The 13800-nt window shown below is 38.2% G+C and overlaps 1 protein-coding gene across 2 annotated transcripts in view; it reads left to right on the top strand.

The window, feature by feature from the left end:
- The window catches only part of NR1H4 (nuclear receptor subfamily 1 group H member 4), a 53868-nt gene extending 40775 nt beyond the window's left edge, over positions 1 to 13093 (top strand). For both annotated transcript variants that reach the window (XM_060777246.2, XM_060777247.2), the window contains 3 exons: positions 508 to 654; positions 10666 to 10779; positions 12418 to 13093. In XM_060777246.2, coding sequence (XP_060633229.2) covers positions 508 to 654; positions 10666 to 10779; positions 12418 to 12656 — 500 coding nt within the window. In that variant the 3' untranslated portion in view covers positions 12657 to 13093. The remainder of the gene's footprint in view (positions 1 to 507; positions 655 to 10665; positions 10780 to 12417) is intronic.
- The last annotated feature ends 707 nt before the right edge of the window (positions 13094 to 13800 follow it).

A 13800-nucleotide genomic window follows, 5' to 3' on the forward strand; every position in this document is an offset into this window, starting at 1 on the left:
AGAAACAGGGGAATTCCAAACAAGAAACAATCAGAGCCAGCTAATCACCTCCCAACAAAGGATTCTCCCAGGCAATAAGAAGCCAGGCCATAATAATAATAATAATAATAATAATAATAATAATAATAATAATAATGTATTTATATTCTGCTCTATCTCCCCAAAGGGACTCAAGGCAGATGACCTTAAAACTGCAAGGCCATTAAGTGCTAATCAAGGTGGCCAATTGAAATATTCCCACCTACCTCAAACAGGCAAGAGTTCTTTCTCTCACCATGGACATTCTACAGATATATAAACCCCTTTTTCTTAGTTTCCAACAGATTCCACAACCTCTGACGATGTCTGCCATAGGTGCAGGCAAAACATCAGGAGAGAATGCTTCTGGAACATGATCCTACATCCCATAAAATTTACAACAACCCAATGATTCCGGCCATTAAAACCTTCAACAATACATAGAATAGTACTAGTTTCATAATCTGGTATTTTCATATTTTATTCCAGGCTTCCAAACCCTTGACCATGAGGATCAAATTGCATTGCTAAAGGGTTCTGCTGTGGAAGCCATGTTCCTTCGCTCAGCTGAGATTTTCAACAGAAAACTCCCTACAGGCCATGCTGACCTCCTGGAAGAGAGAATTCGTAACAGTGGTATGTGGCTTTGATTAACAGCAACAGGAACCAAGCTAGTCCTTGGAATGCTAGAGAGTGAGGGTGTATATCCATTATATGAATATCATGTATCCAAGTGTTCAACAATAAGCTCTCAGTCATTCTTGAGTCCAAAGGTTAACAAGTAAAGTTGTAATCATAAAAATATATGTACATCCCGAGAAAACTGTCCCATTACAACCAGCTATATTTGTTCAAGGATATGCATAAATAAATTGGGGCAATGAAACATACTTCTATCACGTTCATTCCAGTAACCGCATCTCACACATTTAACTTACTACAAATGATATAATAATGATGGTGCAAGGTCTACTGTTGCTAATACATTTGTTTGGATTACTCAGATGAAGGGCTCATTTGGAATAAATGGCAAAATTATGATGGGTGTGTAGAAATTTCATGTTTGGTTTCATGAGAGCTGATCTAGTTTAATATATTTATTATTATGATAGTTCTTTTTATATGTATAGAATGTATTTGCATTAAACAACTCTAGTGGTAATGTAAGTCTTCACAGATAGGAAATGATTCATGGTTAAGCCCAAAGCTATGTGTGAAATCCGACTATCGGTCCTAACACACAGCCATATAACCCAGAATATCAAGGCAGAAAATCACACACTATCTGCTTTAAGCTGCGTTATGTGAATCCACACTGCCATATATTCCAATTAAAAGTAGATAGTGTGGGATTTTACTCAGCTGTGTGAAAGGGACTTTAGTCTATCCACCAGACTCCAGCAGCAGAGGAAATGTCTCCTTCCATGGCCTTGGACACACCACCAAATCCAATCTGAAGAGTTGAGACCATGGAAGTAGATTTTGGAGGTGCAGGGGAAGGGACAAGCAAAATCAGCTGAGCAAGCAGAAGACTGTTCATAGGTCATTGGATGTAGCCCTCCAACATTTAACCGATGAAAGCCGGGACAAATGTGACCAAGCAATTTAAGAATGTGCTCAATATTGGAGGCTGATACTGAGACAGGATCCAATGCATGACTTTGTGCTAAACTCCATTTAAAGGGGGTATTTTAGCACATGGTATTTCTAAAGTTTTATAGTAAATATTGTGGCACTGTAAGATATGGAATATGTGCAATGACTACTGGAACGGCCCTGGATTATGATTGTAGATGGCGTGGTTTTTAATAGTGAATGTAATGTTTTCAAATGTTTTAATGTGCATTAATTTTATTCTTTTTTAATTTAAATGTTCATTTGAATTGCATGTTGTTTTAAGGCATTGCATAGTTGCCTATATATAAAGCCGCCTTGAGTCCCCTTTGGGGTTGAGAAAGGTGGGGTATAAATAGGGCAAATAAATAAATAAATGGGAAAAAATATTTTGACAGACTTTTATCTTTGGTCACAATAGACTGTCATTGCAACGACCTTGCTGTCAAAAAAGAATTATGTAATTCTTCGAAGAGTTTGTAACTTTAAACTTAGCATAACCATAGAATATATTTTCAGTTGTCATATTTTGCATAGGCGTGTCCCATTTCCCTTTTGAGATTTCTCTCTTTATAACTGAATGCACTAGGTTTTCTATGTAGTCAACACTGATGCTATTATCTTACTCCAAAAGGGCTCAGGCATTTTGTTGCATAATAATAATAATAATAATAATAATAATAATAATAATATCACATACAAATATAGTCATAACTTAAATAGAATGACTCACTTAAATGTGTACTAGCAAAAAGTCCAAACTTATTCTGAAGAAAGAAATATTTGTGTTTGGATGGTTTTTATGTGAAGCTGCATGTCAGGCTGTCAGCTAAGTCTCATTGTCAGTTGCTATGCAAACCAAACACAATAGCAAAAATATGGAATGTTTTGTCACCTGCCACTGTGCAGTTTTCTGAAGCTTCTGCCATCTCTTAACATTTATGATCCCCTCAACTATTTTGCATTACAATTTTGTGTGTGATAAAGCAAGTTGAGTGATCTAGTGATGATGACCTTTCCGCACTGTTATCCTTTTGCTGATGAAATACAGCTTTTTTATGGTTGCGAGACTATAAGGCAAATAGTTTCTATGGGTAATGCTATCTTCCTTACAACCTTCTGTAAAAGGTTAGATGAATGTATTTTTCTATCTAACACCAAGGCCATTAATTAAGTGATACCAATTGATATCAAAATCCATGGATCTTCCAGTCAAATTAACAGTGGTGTAGTGCAGTCATAGTGAAATAGAAATGCAGTCATGCTGGCCACATGACCTTGGAAGTGTCTGTGGACAATGCCAGTTTTTCGGCTTAGAAATGGAGATGAGCACCACCCCCAGAGTCGGACTTAATGTCAGGGGAAACCAGTGAAATAGTATCATTTATAGAAAATGGCAAAATCAAGATTTGCTTTTTAAAAAATTTACTTTTAATTTTTTTTTGCTTTTTTAAAATTTTGAATTGTTGACTCAATGGACAAAGAATCCATGGCTATGGAGTGCCAACTGTATTATTCAATCGCAGCACAAAAACCAGTATGGTGAAGTGATTTGAGTGTTGGACTCTTGTAATCCAGTGTAGGAACCCACTCATCCATGGAAACTTACTAGGTGGCATTGGGAAAAACCACACACTCTCAGGGTGCTTCCAGACATGACTTAATCACGCATCAAAGCGGGTTTTAAAAAGAACCCCTTAAAAGTGTTTAAAACTTACCCGGCCAGCATTATGGTCCTCCTCACACCCTCCTGGTGCATCATGTCCTCCACACCCCTTAAGTCTTCTGGTGCGTTATTTCCTCACACCAGGAGGGTGCAAGGACGACCATAATGGCAGCTGGGTAAGTTTTTAAAACTTTTTAGGAGTTCTTTCGTGGTATTGGGGGAGGGGATGGGTGTCCTCTTGGTTTTTCAAGCTCCTGGAGCCCCCAAAACTGAAAGGACTGTGTGGATTGGATCCGAGCCCAATCCACACCGGGTAAGACCCAGATCTTACCAGGTGTTTAATTAATTCTGAACAAAGCAGGGAAATTCTGCTTGTTCTGAATTAATTTACCTGAGGCGTCATCTGAAAAGATGGCTTACAAGACTCAGAATGGGTGCCTTAGAGAAAGCTTTAAGTAGGGAATTCAAAAGCTAGGATCCAACAATGAAGGAAACTGTTTCTCAGAGCTTACACTCACCTAATCTGTAAGTATACGGATGACTTCTGAAGGATCTTTGATTCTGACTAAGGGCATTATGACACCATGCTGTTATAATGTCACAGCAATGCATTACTCCCATTTGTGTCTCAGCCTAAATTGCAAGACTTCATTGCTCTCTGGGCATTGTTACGTTGCACTGCAGGGCCTCCTGTACACAAGCCATTGGTGGGAAAAGTGGGTTGCCCCATTCTTCAAGGTTTCCCAAGGAAATCCCTATTAGTGAAACTCCAGATCAATTCTAGTGCTCAGGCAGGAAATATGACTTTTGTGGCATGCTTAAAACTCCCTTAAACTCTTCCGATCTTGTTGCTGCTGCTTTGTTTTGCTGTTATATTGTCATAACATTTTTGCCATCATAATGCTATGACTAAAAAAACCCAAATCAATCACAAAGCAAGGGATTGTGCAAAAAGCCCTTGCAAATGCAGGACGAGTGCGGATAGAGAACATCAACAATCATCTACTCTCAAAAGACTGACTGGAGATTATTTCAAATGGAATAAGGCAGCATAAAGGAATGATGTAACAAGTCCCTAATTAAATGGCAACAGAGTTACCTGCATTACAGTCTGTATAGAGCTTAAGTGCTTTCAGTTATAACAGAAAGACTTCTGTTTGTTGATTGTAAGAGAGAATTGTAAACAAAAGTTTGCTCAATGATATCAAAGAGCAGTTTTTCAATAGTAACAACAAAAGTATTTCCTCTGGTTGGCTGAATAATTTTATGCTGAATTTGAATCTGGATCAGCCATATGCTAGACCAGGAGTCCTCAAACTTTTTATGCAGAGGGCCAGTTCACAGTCCCTCAGACTGTTGAGAGGCGGAACTATAGTCTGGAAAAAATGAACAAATTCCTATGCACACTGCACATATCTTATTTGTAGTGCAAAAATTGAAGGAACAATACAATATTTATAATGAAGAACAATTTTTACCAACATGAACTGGAGCCCCCAGTGGCGCAGTGGGTTAAACCCCTGTGCCAGTAGGACTAAAGACTGACAGATCACAGGTTCAAATCCAGGGAGAGTGTGGATGAGCTCCCTCTATCAGCTCCAGCTCCTCATGCAGGGACATGAGAGAAGCCTCCTACAAGGCTGGTAACACATCGAAACATCCAGGCATCTCCTGGGCAACGTCCTTGCAGATGGCCAATTCTCTCACACAAGAAGCGACTTGCAGTTTCTCAAGTCACTCCTGACATGAACAAAAAACCAACATGAACTTACCAGTGTTTCAATGAGAAGTGCAGGCCTGCTTTTGGCTGATGAGATAGTAAAGTTAATTAGTATTGTTGTGTGCCTTCAAGTCATTGAAGATTTAATGTAACCCTTACCCCTAGTTAGTGTAGTCAAATTTTAGGGGTGATGGCATTTAAAGTCAAGAATAACAGTGGAGGATAATGGATATACATTTCCCATTCCTGTCTTACTGGTCAAAATGAACAGTAAATAAGGGGTTGCAGTATTCTTTGAAATGAATTTTTGATTAAAATTTCAATAAATTTGAACTAAAGCTTCTGATGAAGAATTTGGAACTGGGAAAATACTTTGCATAGATAAGATTATGTGAAATATATATTATAACACAATGAGTAATTAATACACATTTCCTAGTAAAACAAAAGCTCATTTACTCTTTGATTTAATATCCACTGGCAGTTTCAAACCTATCCAGATGAAAGATCTCTCCATCCATATTAACAACAGCCTTAGTCATAATTAATTAGCACAAAACGTTCCCCCTCACAGCTGTTTTTCTTCTCTTTAATTCAAACATCTAGCTGTAATAAGTGCATAAATCCAATGCTTATTACTGAAGATGGGAAAATTAATATAGAATGTATCAGAGCCTGAGAACAGAGATAAAGAACTGTCATCCATAGTCCCTATATCAGGAAGCACACTATTGTTGTGTGTCTTCTGGTCATTTCTTACTTATGGCAACTCTTTGTTGACCCCATCATGAAGTTTTCTTGATAAGATTTGTTCAGTGTGTTGCTTTTGCCTTATCTGAAGCTGACTTACTCAAGGTCCATAGCACTAAGCCATGTCAGTTAAGATGGTGTCAAACTCCAGTGTAGATGTACCCATAGGCTAACACTGAAACCGCTATATTGTGCACCATGGAAATAAATCTTTGGTTGTAGTCACACTATCCCTGGAATGGTGTTGAAGGCAAAACTGAACACTTTGGATCTTTCTAAGACCAATCCCTCCAACCTTGCAGTTGTATGAAATCTAATTTCAGATTCTGTGTATAAGGTAGTAATGCTGAAATTTGGAGCTTTTCTAAGTCCCGTGGATACTGAGGGACACTTGGCAAGCTTCGCTAACCGCAGATGGCACAAATCAAAAACCTTGAAGGGAACTGCTGGCAGCTGGAGTCTTGCTAAGATCCAAGAATGTCCTTTGTTGGTCCTAAGGAGGCTCGAGGGAGGTCATGGGGATGGAAGCCATTTCCAATTCATCTTCCCTTCTGCCCTTGGGAAACTACAATTCCCACAGATCAAACTTTGTCTTCTTTTTATTAGGGGTGGATTTAGGGGTCTTTGATAACAGTAGCTTCTTACAAATTGCCAGAAAAAGGACAGGAAGTCATATTTGCATTTTCATTGTATTCTGTACTCCTGTACTATTTATTTAACTTCCATGTTGAAGCTAGTGCAATATTAATTGAATGAAATTCTGTGTTTTAGTTTTCAGCTTGTAGTCATATACATTTCCATATTGGCTTCTGTTTCTCATTTGTTTGATTTTAATGTTGCAATATCTCATACATGAAACAGAAGCTTCATTCTTATCCCTCTCATATTCGTTACAAATTGGATTAAGTTTAATGACGTTTGGACGAAGGGATGATGAACCATAAACATAATGTAGACAGGTTATCACATGCTATCTAAACCAGTGTGCTTAGTCTTAGACTAGATTTAATTTCACCTTTCTCTAGACAACAAATCCATTTCAGCATCTTGATCGAATTCCAGCATCAGGTATTCACATGCCTTTATGATGGAATATCCATGCCTGTTTGGAGGAATTTTCTAATTAAGGTGCTATATTTTCTTTCCACTCGCATATAAAACCTTGCTACCAAGAAAGGCAGTAAAAATACAATCCAACTGTCTCCATTTGACAAGGACAGTCCTGTTTAATTTTATGTCACCCCAATTTTTCTGCTTTAAAAAAATTCCAGTTTCCTCTCACTTCCCCCTTTTGACCCCAGCTTGCTGCAATGTCTATAAACTAAGTGTAAAGGTAGTTTGCAGGAAGGAGAGACCCTATGAAGGAGAAGGGACTTGAGACTTGGGCAAAAGCAAATTGTTACAGCCTCTCCTAGCTTGATTGTACACTTGGACAGGATAGTCCATCAGAAGGAGAAGGACTTTGAATAAATGAGTCCTCTGCAAAGAAGAAGGAAATCCAACAAAGGATTCCCCCAGGCAGGAAGCAGCCAGGCTTTGAAGCTGCAAGCCTATTCAATGCTAATCAAGGTGGCCAATTTCAACATTCACCCTTGCCTCAAGCAGACAAGAACTCTTTCTCCCACCTTGGACATTCAATTAATATATAAACCTCACTTGCCTAGTTTCGAATAGACCTCACAACCTCTGAGGATGCCTGCCATAGATGTGGGTGAGACATCAGGAGAGCATGCTTCTGGGACATGGCCATACAATCCAGAAAACTCACAGCAACCCAGTGATTTTGGCCATGAAGGCCTTCGACAACAAAATAGCCACTCTGTGGCAGCTGTATCAAGTTATCATCACAATAATTATATCAATAGTTAGACCTAGCAGCCTCATTCTGTTTTACAACTTGACACAATTTTTAAAAAAAATAAGAAAAGGATCATCAACGAAATGATGTGGGGAACATGTTATTCTTTTCATAGGTTAAGAAGTGCTGGTGTGCATTATTATATATAAGAAAGTAGCCCCCTCTTGTGGTTAAAAGGAACACACAATTGAGGGAATGATGAAACATGGGGAAAGAGGCTGAAAAAAGCACAATTAGGACCGCATCACACTAGAGAAAAAATCCACTTTAAATCCGGTTGCTGCCTCCTACAGAATTCTGGCATTTTTAGCTTAGCGAGGAACCTTTAACAGCCCCACTAAACTACAAATTCCAGAATTCGGCAGGAGGCAGAAACCGGATTTTAGGTGGATTTTTTCTGTAACTTGTTGAATAGTTTGATTAACATACACTTTAAAACTATTTTTTCTTTCCATGAAGATCTGTTCTTGGGTGTGAAACCTATTATATATGCTGTTAGTTTTTGCCATTTTAGTTGACTTTGGAAATATTTGATGTTCTCAAATTTTAAAATGGGAATAAAAATAAATCCAACAGAATATAAATGCAGATATCTTAAATGCACTCCTCTAAAAACCAGATCTAAAGTCAATTCATTCTCTAGTGTGATGAAGTACAGAGGTGGCCCTAGGTAATTTTCAACGGTAAGCAAACAGTATCCCCCCCCCCCCCCACCCCGCCCAAACCAATCACGGATATATATTTTCTGTTCGTCATGGGAGTTCTGTGTGCCATATTTGGTTCAATTCCATCATTGGTGGAGTTCAGAATGCTGTTTGATTTTAGGTGCACTATACATCCCAGTAACTACAACTCACATATGTCAAGGTCTGTTTTCCCCCAAGAGCGCCTCAAGAGCACCCCTGGGCAAAATCAACTATATTGCAAATGCAAATGCTAACTTTGCGTAATGGGTTGAGCCGCCTCTGAGCAAATTTAATAGATCTCTGCATAAGTCTAAGAAACCAAGTTTCTCACTGTTTGAGCTTTAGTTTTCAGGCTGTTGCTTAATGTGGGTGTGTGGAATCATGCTTAGTTTCATTTATTCTGAATTGCAACATAGTTCTAATTTTAGCAGTATTCTTTTCTCTCATGCTCAGTTTCCCACAAGTTGAGAATAACATCTAATAAGTGTTATTACTGAAACGTATCAAGTCTATGCAAGAAGCCTCCAGTGGTGCTGTGGGTTAAACCACTGAGCTGCTAAACTTGTTGACCAAAAGATCGCAGGTTTGGATCCAGGGAGCGGCGTAAGCTTCCGCTGTCAGCCCCAGCTTCTGCCAACCTAGCAATTCGAAAACATGCAAATAGGTACCACTCCGGCAGGAAGGTAATGGTGCTCCATGCAGTCATGCTGGCCACATGACATTGGAGGTGTCTATGGACAACGCTGGCTTTTCGGCTTAGAAATGGAGATGAGCACCACACCCCAGAGTTGGACAATATCAGGGGGAAACCTTTACCTTTACTATCAAGTCTACGTAGTCCTCCTAAGGGCCTTGTAAAGGCTTAGCATGAAAGATGGTTGCTTTGTTGCAACTGCTCTGAAATTTTCAGTTTTAGAACTACTCTCATATCTTCCTTGACATTAGAAAAGGCATCTTAAATTAGTGAAACTTAAATTCATGAAACTTAAATTAAGAATTCACCATATATGCACTAGCTACATGATGCACTCATGCAGTCATTTTGCTCCCAATTCCAGAAGAGTCAATTTCACTTAGGTCCCACTGGAATCAACAGGCATAATTGCCATGAAAAACTAATAATTGCAATAAAACATACAAGGAAGTCTTATGTATTCTTATGCAAATTCCACTGGGTTAAGCAAGACCTATTTCTAGATAGGTATGCATTTTCAATTTAAACCCCATTAACTTTCTGTAGATTGGGGTCAATGTGACTAATGTTGCCACAAATTTGTATAGGCTTATAGAACTTGCTTCTAGCTAGTTTTGGCATCTTAGATCAGAATGGCATGTTTGGAATGCTATAAACACAAGTGAGACCTATAATGAATGTTGCAGTGTGGAATTATTCTGTTCAACCAACTATGCCCTCTACCAGGTTACTTTGGCACCCTCCAACTGCCCCAATTTGGCAGGGACTGTCCTGATTAATCATCAGTCATCTCACATTTTCAACTGCTTCTAAAATGTCCCAGCTTCTCTTTTCTCTTCCTACTATCCTGTTTTCATCAATGTAATGCCAATATATATTGTACAAGTTTAAAATGTCCATGCTGATAGCTGTGAAAGAGTTAATCTCTGGAGCATTATGAATGAAGCATGCGTAGAACAGACAAGGAAGATATTGCAATAGACTGGACACTGAATTAATGAGCTGATAACAGTGGGGTATAAATATAGCAGATGCAATTTCTTCTATTTTTTTCTCTTCTCTCTTGCTTCGTGACCGTGCTAACGAATAAGTGTTATTGTAATGAATGAAATGTGTACATAAAGATAAGAGCCGCTGTTGAAGCAGAAACAACTGTCTGAAATCAGTTAATTGGATGATAAGAAGCAAGTTGGCCAGAAAATTGCATTGATAGTTTTGTGTTCTGTTTACTTTGGTTGCTGAAAACTGAGTTTGAGTGTTTCATTTTGTAAAACTTGGAATTTTCCCTAACCCGGTTACCTCCTGTAAGAGTTATGGCATCAATGAGAAGAGGACAAAGAAGATATCATTTTGCACAGGGCTTTCTTTTACTCATTAATTTATGTACTGTATAGAAATGAAAATTAGCAGCAAGTGTTATCATTTAAATGGAATAGAATGTATCTCACTATATTGGGAAGACTGCTGCCAGGGGTACATTTACACTGTAGAACTAATGCAGTTTGATACCACTTTAACCTCTCAATCTGAAGGAATTCTGGGATTTGTAGTTTGATGTGGCACCAGCACTCTTTGGCAGATAAGTCAAAGACCTTGTAACACTACAGAACAGGTAAAGATTAAATACATTTAAATAAACATTTCCCATTTTTAATACAGGTATCTCAGATGATTACATCACACCCATGTTCCAATTCTATAAGAGTATTGGGGAACTGAAGATGACACAAGAAGAATATGCTCTACTCACAGCAATAGTTATCTTATCTCCAGGTAATTCGATTCCTTTGTTAATAATGTGTGTGTGGCAGGGGAGTGGTTTAGAAAAATTGCAGAAGGATAAGGGTTAGAAATTTTGAAAAGGGTTGGACATTTTGAAAAGAATAACTCAAATGATAAAGATACATTTGTGGGATTGAGCATCTGGAAGAGAGAGAGGAGACCAGAGATCACAGGAGGGGCTTCAGATAAAGCACCACAACCACATTTCATCCATTCTGCTATTTTGAATCCAGAGGATCCAACTCCTAAGACCAATACAGTTTTCTACTCACGTTGTATGTAAAAAATGTTCAAAAATAATTTTAAAATGAAATGAATTAAGTTTCTGAATGAATATGGGCCGGGCTGGTAGCACAACTGGTTAATCAGCTGCAATAAATCACTGCCGACCGAAAGGTGACTGAGTCGGGGTTGAGCGCCTGACTGTTAATAGCTGTTAAAAAATAGCGGTTAAAAAAATGCCCAACTCACTGTCAACCTAAGCTGTTCGAAAACAGCTGTGAGCTGTGAGTAGAGGAATCAGGGACGGGGAGGCTAATTTATGACACCATAAAAATGCCAGAGAGCAAGGAGGAAATACTACCATCAAAAAGGGTCAGTGTCATAGTGGAAGAAGCGACAGCTCCCCCTGTGACCGAATTGGTGGAAGAACTGCTGAATGGCTTCTATCTGTCTGTATGTCTTGTATGTCAAAAACGGCACTGAATGTTTGTTGTGTATATGTACATTGTGATCCGCCCTGAGTCCCCTTCAGGGTGAGAAGGGTGGAATAGAAATAATGTAAATAAATAAATAATTACATATTACATGACTGCAGGATTGTTGTTTATTTAAAGGTGTACAGTTTGGTCTCACAATTGGGTACATTTACCAATGTAATAGGTGTACTATCAACTCCTAACATTTTTAGCCAGGTTGTGGGGTGAAATGAGGACATTTTCACTCCCAAATAAAACTCTACTCTCCAAGAAATTTCCTCTCTTCCCAAATTTGTAGCATTGCAGTAACTCAAAACTATTGTTAATAATTTAGAATAAAGTTTAGGCGACCACAGAAAACTCAAAGGCAAAGCTAAAGCTGGCCCTCTGCTAAAGCAATGTGAGTAGATGAATCAGAACTGCATTAAGCACGAAGGTATTTTACGCACAGCTTTTTGGAGGAAAGTTTACAAAGAAAGCTCTTTGGCAAGGAGATGGCGTAACAGCAGCCCCCTGTGTCCAGAACAGAGCACAGCCTCCAAAGATGCCGAATGATGAGAAAAAGCCTAAATATACCTCTATCTGTTGCCTGTTTTGTCATTGTATAATCGGCATTTAATGTTTGCCGTATATGTGTTCTGTGATCCACCCCAAGTTCCCTTCGGGGTGAGAAGGGCAGAATATGAGTACTATAAACAAACAAACAAACAAACAAATAAATAAATAAACACTGCAAATGTAAACATTCTGGGTGTTAATTATTTTCAATATCTTAAATTTCTGCAGTCCCAAATGTGGGAAAACAAAGGAAAATTTCAGGAGCAGGGAACATTTCTTCTTAGCCTCTGATTGTAGCACTGTGATATAACTTAAAATAATATACATAATTGTGTCTCTCTCACCTGAATGTTTTTTTTAATCTAAAATATAGATCGGCAATATATACAGAACAGGGAATCTGTGGAAAGGCTTCAAGAGCCCCTGCTGGAAGTTTTGCAAAAGTTCTGCAAGCTTTATCATACCGACAACCCTCAACATTTTGCCTGCCTCTTGGGTCGTCTTACAGAACTAAGGACTTTTAATCACCATCATGCGGACATGCTGATGTCGTGGAGAGTCAATGATCACAAATTTACACCTCTTCTTTGTGAAATATGGGATGTCCAGTAATAAGAATGGATTTAGTTGCAACCCTAACCACGTGTACTTGGAAAAATAGAACTGACTTCATGCAAATGTTTTCAGTATCAATTTTTATCACCTGAACCTAAAAGCATTTATAGTAATTTTTTCTTACAGTAGTTTGTCAGTTAGTTTTTTAACAAACATTATCCTAACGACATGTACTGGAAATTCTGGGGTGATGGTCTTGTTCTCCAACTTTTCACTGCCCTTTTGGAACAACAACAACAACAACAAATTCCCAAGACATGCCTGAAGTTGTTATACTCTTATCTCTTCTGCAAGTAAACTAATTGTATCTACATATCTTCCTTCAGAATTATGAAATCTCCGTGTGTGTTCATTATATTCTGCTCAGTTCAAATGTTTTATTGACAATTTTGTAGTTGCTATAAGAACTCAGTAAATATTATTTTGCCCAAGTATGCTTCTTTATGTTTTTTTTTGTTTTTTGTTTTTTTTTTTTCTAATTTTTTAATTAAATTTTATTTTGAAAAGATAATACACCAACCATATATGTTGCAAAAATGTACACATACACAAACAAACACACATACACAAACAACCCTCCATACAGTTACCCCTCCACCCACCCCCAGTGCTACCCACCACCTTGACTTCCGTCACTAATCCACGCAGGATTTATGCACAACTTATTTAACCCTCTATACTTCTAATTCAATAAATTCCTCTTGTTTTTATTTCTTTAGCTCTCCCGTCAAGTATGCTAAGGCCAGCTTCCAGTTTCTTTCAAATATTTCATTATTTTCATATTTCAAATTGCTTGAAATCTTAGCCATCTGTGCATAATCCCACAATTTATCCTTCCAATCTTTGATGCTTAATGTTTTCTCCCCTTTCCAATTTTTGGCAATTGTAATGCGTGCAGCCGCAAAGCTGTACAAGCAGATTTCTCTCTCTGGCTGTTCTAAGCTGTCTCTGAATATCCCTAATAGGCACATCCCTGGGTTCTTTTTTACTTTGTTGTAAATCATTTTATTTGTTTCCTTTATTATTCTTTTCCAATAGATCTGCACCAGTTCACACGACCACCATACGTGAAAGAAAGTCCCTTTCTTTCTTTTGCATCTCCAACAGGATCCTGTTTGTGACTTGTCCATTTTGGCTAGGA

Source organism: Anolis sagrei, chromosome 5, assembly GCF_037176765.1.
Source record: "Anolis sagrei isolate rAnoSag1 chromosome 5, rAnoSag1.mat, whole genome shotgun sequence".
Taxonomy (NCBI): domain Eukaryota; kingdom Metazoa; phylum Chordata; class Lepidosauria; order Squamata; family Dactyloidae; genus Anolis; species Anolis sagrei.